This window comes from Bos javanicus, chromosome 15 (genome assembly GCF_032452875.1).
Source record: "Bos javanicus breed banteng chromosome 15, ARS-OSU_banteng_1.0, whole genome shotgun sequence".
Taxonomy (NCBI): Eukaryota; Metazoa; Chordata; class Mammalia; order Artiodactyla; family Bovidae; genus Bos; species Bos javanicus.
This window is the reverse complement of record NC_083882.1, coordinates 15,363,196-15,374,215: the sequence shown is the minus strand read 5'-3', so window position 1 is coordinate 15,374,215 and position 11,020 is coordinate 15,363,196. Positions and strand designations below refer to the sequence as shown.

The 11,020-nt window shown below is 49.7% G+C and overlaps 1 protein-coding gene across 1 annotated transcript in view; it reads left to right on the top strand.

Annotated features, from left to right (window-relative positions):
• The first annotated feature begins 252 nt into the window (after window positions 1-252).
• ENDOD1 (endonuclease domain containing 1) overlaps window positions 253-11,020 on the top strand; it is a 35,152-nt gene continuing 24,384 nt past the window's right edge. Inside the window, exon 1 of the mRNA XM_061440173.1 lies at window positions 253-633. Coding sequence (XP_061296157.1) covers window positions 334-633 — 300 coding nt within the window. The 5' untranslated portion in view covers window positions 253-333. The remainder of the gene's footprint in view (window positions 634-11,020) is intronic.

Sequence of the window (11,020 nt, the reverse complement as noted above, 5' to 3'; positions counted from 1 at the left end):
CTGGTTCAGCCCTTTCCGCCGGGGCAGCGCGCGTCCCGGAGCCTGTGAACTCGGACGGCAGAGTCCAGGCGGTGCCAGGTGCGGGGCGGCCCCGGGGGGACAGGGCTGGCATCCCCGCACCCGCGCGCCCAGCCCGAGGCGGGCGGGAGCCGGCGTCTTCGGAGAGGCGGGCACGAGGGGGGCGCGGCCTCGGGACGCGGGCCCGCCCCCGCCGCCGGGGCCGCCCACCCCGGTCGGCCGAGCTCGCCCCACCCGCGCCGCGCCCGGCTTCCGACTTCCCGGCTGCGAAGCTGTGCGGCCTCGCGCTCCGCCCGCCCGGCCCGCAGACGCGCCATGGGCCCCGAGCGCTGCCTGGCGCTGGGCGGCCTCCTCGCCCTGGCCGGGCTGCTGGAGGGCCGGCTGGTGCGCCAGGAGGAGGCCGGCTTCGGCGAGTGCGACCGCTTCTTCTACGCAGGGACCCGGCCTGCGGGGCCGGCGGCCGCTGCCCACGTGAGGATCTGTCAGCGTTCCGAGGGCGCCGAGCGCTTCGCCACCCTGTACAGCACCCAGCACCGCATCCCGGTGTACTCGGCGTTCCGCGCCGCGCGCCCGGCGCCCCTGGGCGCGGAGCCGCGCGGGCTGGTGGAGCCGCAGGTAAGCCAGGCGCTTCCCGAGCCGGGTCGCCGGACTGGCCTCGCAGGGTGCTTGGCAGCTCTCGCGAGCGGTCGGGGGCGTGGGGGGAACGGCGGCCCCGGGCTTCGATACCGGGATCTGGAGACCCGGGTTTCCGACCTTCCCCGCCGCGCCCCCGGAATTACAGCCTACTTAGTCCCCTGTCAACACCGCGGGCCGGAGCTCGGCCATCTGCGAGCCTGAGATGAAGCTACAAGGGTCTGAGGTTCCCAGTAGGCAGTGGTTCTACAGCGTAGACATCTGCAGTGTCTCATTCATTTCCTGAACTGTGAGGAGCATGAGACGGTGACCCAGGAGATCAGTCGGATCTGCAGGACGCGGGGGCTGGGAGCTCACAAGTTGTTGCCACGATTCTGCGGGATGGGTGGGTAGATGAAGGCTCAGAGAGGCCGCCAAACTGGCGGAAAGATGGGGTCCGTCTTCCTTCTAGGGAAAAGCTTTTCTTCTGCAGAAGCCACCTGAGCCGGAAAAGCCTTCCGTTCTGCACAAGACATTGAGTAAATCCCATCTGAAGTTGTGTTGGCTTGTGCCATGCGCTCAGTCCTGTCCGACCCGCCAGGCTCCTCTGTCCATGAAATTTTCCCAGGCAAGAATACTGGAGTGGGTTGTCATTTCCTTCGCCAGGGGATCTTCCCGACCCAGGGATGGAACCCGCGTCACCTGTGCCGCCTGCAATGCAGGCGGATTCTTCACCCTCTGAGCTTAGGACAGTGAAATAAAGATACAGATGTTTTAGAAATGGGATGTGATAGTTACAAGTAGTAGGCAACCATTGACTGCCTCCAGCTAATGGGAGGGACAAACCAGTTTTTCCTGACTCTTTTTATTTATATCTACTGATATATTATCAGACCGCTTGGAAAATCAGGTGGTCTCTCAGGGGGTTTGGGTTCTGTCTGATGAGAGTGACCCAACATTCCGAGAGGTCCCCAGAGGTCCTGCTGAACCTGCCTTAACACATTCTGCCCTAGTCAGCTCAGCCAGCCTCTGTCTAGAAGTCCGGGTCAGGCTCCCCTGCCCAGCAACCAAGGGCACTTCATCCATGGAGGGAGGGGGTAGCTGAACACGCGGCCCACCCTTTTTTTTTTTTTCTTTTAAAGAAATGGCTGACTTTGATCTTTTTCTTTTTTCCAATGTTTTCATTGAAGTACAGTTGATTTACATCAGCCTACCCCTTCTTGATGGCCACAGCTGCCCAGGACCACACCATGAGCAGGGGACTGGCTTTCTGTTGTTTTATTCAGAGCCCTGGGTTGTAATTTCTATCATCTCACTCAGCTATTTCTAGCTCTAAGACCTTGACCAGATCTCAGGCCATCTGCACCTCTGTCCTCTTTACATTCTCCACATCCAGCTGATGAACTCAGGCTTGTGAAAAAGCCTTGGTAAATTAGATACTCTAAGGCATACACTGGGGCTTCCCTGATGGCTCAGATGGTAAAGAATCTGCCTGCAAGGCAGGAGACCTGGGTTCGATCCCTGGGTCGGGAAGATCCCCTGGAGAAGGGAATAGCTACCCATTGCAATATTCTTGCCTGGAGAATTCCATGCACAGAGGAGCCTGGCAGGCTCCAGTCCATGGGTCACAAAGAGTCAGACACGATTGAGTGACTAACACTTTCACTCTTCAAGGCATACCTTAATCCAAAGTTAGTTTGCCCCCATCTTCACCCCTAGAGCTCTCTGAGGATCCCCCAACTCCACATTATGCTTCTGATGGCAGGCCTATGAAGAAAATAGATGACCTGGTCCTGTCTCCCTAAGGATCTTGTGGATGGCTTGGGGAGCCAGAACATACATGCGAGGAAGGTACCAGGATGCATGCTGAACAAATTTCAGTTAAACCCAGAACTCTCACATTTAGTAGTCACCCACTGTGTGCCAGGGGAACAGAGTGAGACTCCAAGATTCAAAGGCTTCCTGGGTGGGAGAGGTGGCTTTGCTTCTCATTAGAGCCTCAGTTTAAGCCTCAGTTCTCCCACTGGCTCACTGTAAACTTGGGCAGGTTGACTTAGAGGTAATAACAGGGTGATTCTGAGAATTAAATGAGTTACTCTGTACAAGGTTCTCTGAGGAGTGCCTGATACATCAGCCCTAGCTGTTATTATAAGATAAGCCAAACACCCTCTGTTTAAAAAAGTAAGCAAAGTCCTATTAGATTTAATCTGTCTTGGAGGTGAGAGGAGAGAGCCTTTGGGTCAGGGTGACATTTGCGCTGTGCCCAAAAGGATGTTCGGAAGGGAGACAGTGATGAGGACATTCCCAGCAGAGGGAATATGCTTAGTGGGAAGTTTGTGGCTGATTCAGGGATTCGTGTGGAGGGAGTGGTCGGAGCAGCTGAACCAGTACCAGGGGGCAGATGACGGTCAACTTGTGCTCAGACTGAAGGGGAGTGGTGGAAGGGAGGGGTTGGGAATGGAGTGATCAAGGAAGTTTGAGGGGTGGGGGGCATTTAGGCACTAATTGAAGGAGCCCAAAGGAGCATGACTCATTCAGGAGAGAAGAGATGGACAGGATTTTCAGGGAGGCAGTGGAGACTCTGGGCCCTGGGTAGTGAGGAATAGGTCTGGGGGATAAAATAGGATGGGGAAAGAGGAAGGAGCTGGTGGGGTGGGAGGTTTTTGTTGTTTAGTCATGAAGTCGTGTCCAACTCTTAGCAGCTCCGTGAACTGGAGCCCATTAGGCTCCTCTGTCCTTGGGATTTCGCAGGCAAGAATATTGGAGTGGGTTGCCATTCCCTTCTCCAGGGGAATCTGCCTGACTCAGGGATGGAACTCACATCTCCTGCATTGGCAGGCAGATTCTTTACCTGCAGAGCCATCGGGGAAGCCCAGGGTTGGGGAGGGGGCAGCTTGAGAGGTAGGAGGTGCAGCAGTTCAGAAAAGCCCAGGAGGCCAGTGTCCCCTCCTGGGGAGGTGGGAGTGGTCTGGTGGCTGATCCAGCCAAAAGGATGCTTTCATCTACAAGGCGGGCTTGTGCTGCCCGTCCCTTCCCAACGGTGTCTGGCCAAGTCAGCCAGCAGCCAGCGGGTATTAAGTAGAAGGCAAGGAAGGCGAGAGAGGGGGAGAAGCTGCCAGATCACAAGGCTGGCGGGCCCTGAAGCTCACTGCAGCAAACCTGCCTCCCCGCCAGCGTGCCTGCTGCAGAAAGATGCTCAGGGTTCAACGTGGACTTCGGCCGCTTCCAAGCCCTCTGTAACGCTGAGTCACCTAGTGCCCATGTCACTTTTTTGTGAGGTCAGCATTACCAACAGGCCCAGGAGACAGAAGAGGAAGAGGCAGGGACCAAAGGAACTGGGTGTTTGCCTTTGGTGGTGAGTCAAGAGGGCTGTTCTGACCCTGGGGCTCCCGGAGTTCAAGGCAGCAGTTCTCAAAGCTGTCCTGCAGTCTCCCTTTGGGAAAAGAAAAGAAAACGTCCTAAATCCAAGGTGATGGAAATTCAGTCACCTGTGTACTTAGAACCTTTAGGGTGTTGGCTGCCCATTGCCTCCAGGACAAAGTTCATGCTGCAGAATGCAGGTTACAAGGCCCGCATTCCCCAGGTTCCTGTCTGCAGCTCCAGCCTGTCTCCCACCCCTCCCCACTCCTGTGGACTGTTCTAGCATTATCCAGCTGCCTGGAGGACCTCCCCTACACCATTCTGTTGGTCACGGTTGTTTCTTTGCTCACGCTCAGTCCTTTTGCCCTGAACACCCGTCCTATACTGCCCCCATCTCGCCCTCCACTGCTTCCCCTACTCCATCCTTTAACGCTTTCCAGTGTCATCTCCTTCAGAAAGAACAGCCCACCTGAGTGAGGGCCACCTCCTGAGTTAGACCACCCCGCAGCATTCCCTATAATTTCTCTATTTTTGTACTTACCACATTGTTTTATAAAGGGCTTCCTAGGTGGCTCGGGCTTCCTTTGTGGCTCAACTGGTAAAGAATCACCTGCAATGCAGGAGACCTGGGCTTGATCTCTGGGTTGGGAAGATCCCCTGGAGAAGGGAAAGGCTATCCACTCCAATATTCTGGCCTGGAGAATTCCAGGGACTTTATAGTCCATGGGGTCTCAAAGAGTAGGACATGACTGAGGGACTTTCACTTTCCCTGGTGGCTCGGTGGGAAAGAATTCACCTGCTAATGTAGGAGACACAGGTTCGATCCCTGGGTTGAGAAGATCCCCTGGAGAAGGAAATGACAACCCACTCAGTATTCTTGCCTAGAGAATCACATGGACAGAGGAGCCTGAGGGGCTACAGTCCTTAGGGTTGCAAAGAGTTGGACATGGCTGAGCATGCGTGTGTGCACACACACGCACATACACATGCTTTATAACTACCTGCTCATGAGTTTGTCTCTCTAGTGTGAGCTTTTGAGAGCTGAGGGCCACATTTTACTCATACTTGCATTTCTAATGCCTAGGACATTAGAAAGCACTCAGTAAGTTCTGGATGAAATCATGTGATGTTCGGGGGTTCAGTCAAGCAGCAGGAGGTGAGATATCCTGCTGAGCTTTTTTGGTGGAGAGCTGCCTGCTTTAGAAGCTTGCCTCCCAGCTGGCCAGCCGCCACTGTTCCAAGCATATTCCATACGCAGAGCTGGAACCTTCCTCTAAATCCACCCCACCAGTTCTAGCTCTGGTGTTTGGAACTACCTCAAATGATTTAGCTCTCTTTAGCATCATGTAACTGGCGAAGGAAATGGCAACCCACTCCAGTATTCTTGCCTGGGATAAGAGGAGCCTGGCAGACTACAGTTGACGGGGTCCCAGTGACTGGGACAAGATTTAGCGGCTAAATCACCACGACCACTGGTGTCATATAACAGGGCCCCACATTTGAGGGGCCTTCTGAGGGACATAATGAGAACTTCAAAAGGAAGCAGAGACGACATAGGGGTGTTGCGGGTATTATGTGAAATATGGTCACCTTTAAATTGAGAATGGGGAGAAGGCAAGAAAGAGATGGGATAGCGTGTGTGCCTATTAGCAGGATGGAAATGATCTGAAGGGTTTGCAGTCAGAACTGAGGACTGGGTTCTGGTTTAGTACAGGGAACCTCGACCTTTTAGCCGCTCAACTTATTTCCATTTAATGGAAGAATTTTTGTATAACGTACTAGTGATGTCTTTGCAAAGAATCTTGTCAATTTACACTAGAAGCCAATGTATAAGATCCTGTCATTTTCTTTTTAAAACATTTTTTTTTGGACATGAGACATGTGGGATCTTAGTTCCCTGACCAGGGATCGAACCCATGAACCACTGGACCATCAGGGAAGTCCCCAAGCCCTTGACATTTTACAAATGTGACTGTTGGAAGGAATTGGCTTTATAGTCTGCCTAAACTTATTTAGTCTTACAAAAATACTGTGAGGTAGATATTATTCTCTTCATTGTAGATATGAAGCACTGGCTCAGAGAGGTTAATTAATTGTTGTGCCCAAGGTCACATAGCTTGGATTTGAACTCATGACTAGTTGCTCCTAGTCCGGAGCTCTTTTGTTTTACTGTGGAGATTTTTGACCTCCCGTGGTTTCCACTGCTTTAGTGGTCATAGGACTTTAATTCTCATCTTTCATGAAAAGTGGAAGTGTGGTTGCTCAGTTGTGTCTGACTCTTGCGACTCCGTGGACTGTAACCCGCCAGGCCCCTCTGTCCGTGGGATTGTCCAGGCAAGAATACTGGAGTGGATAGCCATCCCTTCTCCAGGGGATCTTCCTGGCGCAGGGATCGAACCTGGGTCTCCTGCATTGCAGGCAGATTCTTTATTGTCTTGAGCCGCCAGTACCTCTTTCACATGGGAATCTTAATTTCTACCCCATTTCTCTTTCCCACTGTCACAGAACAAGTGGGAGCACATATCTGGCCATGTGAATGTTGTTTAGGTGTCAGTGACTCCAGAGTAAAGCAGATATTTTGGTCAGTGGCAAAAGTATTTTCCTAAAGGGCCCAGTGAAGTCATGTTTCAGATCTTAGTAAATGTACGTGAACAGTCGTCACAGCTAGAACCTCAGTTAAGTCTTTAATCTTTCACTTCCATCAGTACCTTTTTGCTGGTATCTTCTGAAGCTGTTAGATGCACTGTTTCATTCATTCTAACACCAGCCCTCTTTTTATTGTGTCAGAGAACAGATACAAAGAAGATATCATGCACTGACATCTCTGGGTAAGGGGCTCAGCAAACGGGACATTGCTGATTCTTTCTTCCTCCTTACGAAACCTGACTTTGGATCTTTGCTCTGCCATTTACAAGCTGTGTAATCAAATTCTTCCAGTCCTATTTTTCTGATCTGTCCATTAAAGATAATAACAATGTTGACTTCATAAAGTAGTTGTGACAAACAAGATAACACATATAAGTGTGTAGCATGGAACCTGTAATATGGTGAGGTCTTAATAGTAATGTGTACACTATTAACGTCTTCCTCTAATAGGTGTTAGACTGACACGCATATGCACACGCACACGAATGGAATGCTGGAGTAACTCCTGCAACCCTGCATGTCTGTCCTAAAACATCTATCTGTGTATCTTCTCAAATGCTTGGTGTGTGTCCCACAGTCACATAATAGGCGCTCAGAAGGTATCTGGTGAGAGACAGTGAATGGAAGATAGATGGATGGGTGGATGGATATAGGTGATTGGAAAAACCAAAACAAAACAGAGGCCAGAGATACCTCCACCCTCCCTGTCCTGAGCAACCAGAAGATGTATTGTCATAAAGCAAACAGTGAGCAATTGCATTCCAGGCTCCTGTGCCGAGCCCGAGGAGTGCCGGGCAGCACCTGACTCACAGGGCTGGTTCCACAGTCAGGTGCTCACAATTTCTTCTTAGCAGGTAGTAAAAACAGGAGTCACACATTCTCCCCTTTGCTGCCTTTTTCTCCTTTTCTGGCTTTTTCTTCATCTTTGAATCTAGTGTCTTCATCGGATTCGTGGTCACTCTCAGGAGCAAGTTAGGGTACTTGCCCTGAACTGGCAGAACACTTGAGTGACTGTTTGTCCTGGAATTGTCCAGTGTGATGGATATGTACACCATTCTTTCAGTCCAGACTTAAATTTGGGCAGTTTAGGGAAAGGAACTATCATTTATTAATCCCTTACTGTGTGCAAGGATCTTCACAAATTAGCTCATTCATAGAACAACTCTAGGTCTTATGATCCATGGTTTGTGGTTTAGGAAACTGACGTTCAGAAGCATTAAATAGCTTATCCAAGGTTAAATTTGCCAGCTGCTTATGCTGCCTCACTCCAAAGCTCTTAGCTCTCTTTTTGCTATGTCATGCTGCTTTCCAATGACAATGTCAGTATTTTCTCTCCAGATTCTCAATGGACAGATGTGTTATTTTCATTTTACTGAATTAATCCACTTCTTTGGGTGTTGTCTGGCTGGGCTTCTAACACACTGTTCTGGAAATCTCAGTTACAATTCATGGTCATTGAATGGAGCTTGCCTTGAGGAATAAAGATTTTGTTTGTTGGGTTTCAAATTCCTCTTCCTTTCAAACTGACAACTCTACAAGTGGAAATATGAGAAGATAAATACTCCCACTTGCCAGTAGTATTCATTGCCAGGGATCTGGTCTTGCTCCCAGAATTCCTGTTTGGTCAACAGTGTCTTTTCCTTCAAGTTGCATATCATATCTTCTGAGTGGTCCTGTAGCCTGTTGGTTCCATAGAACCTGACACATATGTAGCAGTAATTCATTGCCTACTGACATAGCTATTTGGCCATTGAAAAGAAGGAGACATAAGAAAGAAACCAACTCTTCGAGTGAACCCAAAATAGAAGCACCATTTAGTATTCCAGTCATGCTTTTATTGACCCAGTGCCTGACAGACGTGTGGCTCATTCAAAGGAGGTCAAATGAGGGCATTTTATATTTTTAATCAAAATTGAAAAATGAGTACTTCTCCTTTTTCAGAGTAAATAGATGACTGAACTAGGGCTTGAAGACATAAATTGCATGTTCCAGTTGACTTGCACCTTCATTTTAGGGGTGATTGAATTGACCAGGAGGCATGATGGAATAGGGACCATGTGAGGAAATGGCCACTATTTATGCATCTGAAAGACTCGGCATCCACCACAGTCTTAGAACACACAGGAAGCACAGAGAAAGGAAAACTCGGCTTATGAACCATAGAAAGATCTTTTCTCATTATTGAGTATTTCTGTTGTATCTGAAACCATGGAACCGTGATGACCTCGGATGCCTCCTTCACGGCCAGGTGGGACCATTTGGGATGGTTGATGGTCTTGCTTCTGCGCCTCACTAGACAGACTTCACCCTTCTAAGTCCTACCATCTGTACCCCGAGGTTCAAGCTGCCACATCTTCATCCAGGTCTCTGTAAAACAGCTTCCCAACTGGCTGACCCATCCCGCCTGGGTCTCCTTTAGCCTTCCTCCATCTGGAAGTCAAAGTCTTTCAAAACATTCATCCTGTCTCCATTGACCTCACTGGAAACCTTTCAAGGTTTCCCCATTTCTCTTCAGATACAGTCCTTATCGGGGTCTCCAGAGTCCCGTGTGGTCGGCCTCCCAGTCCCCTCCCAGCCCCCTCCCAGCCTTATCTGCTGTCACACGTTGCCAGGCCTTAACCTCTGTCTGCTTTGGCTTCTTCCTGTTTTGTTTTTGTTGTTTTTAATTTCTGTCTTCTCTTGCATCATAGGGTCTTTGTACCTACTGGACATTTTTGTCTTCCATGACGTTCCCAACTACGTCAGCCGCCAGTGAGATGCTAGTCACTCAGTCGTGTCCAATTCTTTGTGACCACATGGACTGTAGCCCGCCAGGCTCCTCTGTCCATGGGATTCTCCAGGCAAGAATACTGGAGTGGGTTGCCATTTCCTTCTCCAGGGGAATCTTCCCAACCCAGGGATCGAACCCAGATCTGCATTGCAGGCAGATTCTTTACCATCTGAGCCACCAGCGAAGCTGTCAGCTGTCAATAATACTCTCTAAAGGCACCAAACACAGCTTTCTTTGCTAGCGTGGCACAAATGTACATTTATTTGTATGACTGGGTGCCCCTGACTAGACTCTGAGTTCCATGCATGCAGGATATGGGCCTGTTGCACTCACCATCCTAACACAGAGGCTGGTAATCTTTAATGTAAAGGGCCACAGAGTAAATAGTTTAGACTTTGGGGCCATTTGGTCTCTATTGCAACTATTCAACTCGGCTTTTCTAGCACAAAGCAGCCACAGACAATGCATAAATGAGTAAGCGTGGCTATGTTCCAAGAAAATTTTATTTATGAAACAGGTGGTGGGCTGGATTTGGTGCACAGGCTGTGGCTGGCCAACTCCTGGTCTAGCACGATGCCAGCCCCGAGTATGTGCTTATTAGTCAATGTTGTTGAATATTGAGCACTCAGCAGGTGTGGATTGAGCGTTGGCAGTGAAATCTGAAAACTGTGCAGTCTTCTTCCTCTTAGGGCATGGCAGCCCCAGATTGAGACCTACAGTCAATTTCCAGGAACTTTTTTAATGTGTTGGTGGTGGTTCTTTATATTTAGGCCTTTTTAGGACTGAGTGACTTCACTTTCACTTTTCACGTTCATGCATTGGAGAAGGAAATGGCAACCCACTCCAGTGTTCTCGCCTGGAGAATCCCAGGGATGGGGGAGCCTGGTGGGCTGCCGTCTATGGGGTCACACAGAGTTGGACACGACTGAAGCGACTTAGCAGCAGCAGCAGCAGCAGGATGATAAAAGTAATCATGTGCTTATGGTTAAAAAAAAATTTCTGAGCATTTTGGAAGTATATAAAGAAAAAGATCCTGCTTCTAACAGATAGCCAGTCTTCACAGTTTGTGTGTATGGGTGTGTGTATGAGTGTGTGTGTGTAACATTCCAGAAATTTCCATCACATACAGAGAGACTGTGCAGTCTCACATCCTTTCTTCTGGTCAAGCATTAGCATCCATCCACAGAATCCATGTGGATTCTGTGAAGCCACGTCTAACTAGTCTCTCAAACAATCAGCACCCGCATGGAGTGGGAGAGGAAAGGGATTTTTGATGAGCAGATTTGCACAGAAGCATAAACAGTCTGTCTCATGAAGCATTTGCACGTAATAAATATTTAGAAGGCCTGGGGACTTGAAATGCAAAGTCTATTTCATCACCTTCTTCTTTCGCAACTTTAAAGTCATGTATAACTGACAGGTGGCCTGAAATACCTTCTCTGCCCTTCTGAGTAGAGGAAGTGTTATCCTCTACATTAAGAAGAGAGTGGGCCTGGGGCGACCCTGGGCTGCCTGAAGTCACAAGCTCTAAGTGACAGAGCTGAAGGGATCTCGTTTCCAACCTGGTGTTCTGTCACTGCTGCCGAACAGTCTCACCTTTAGAGGAGCTTGAAG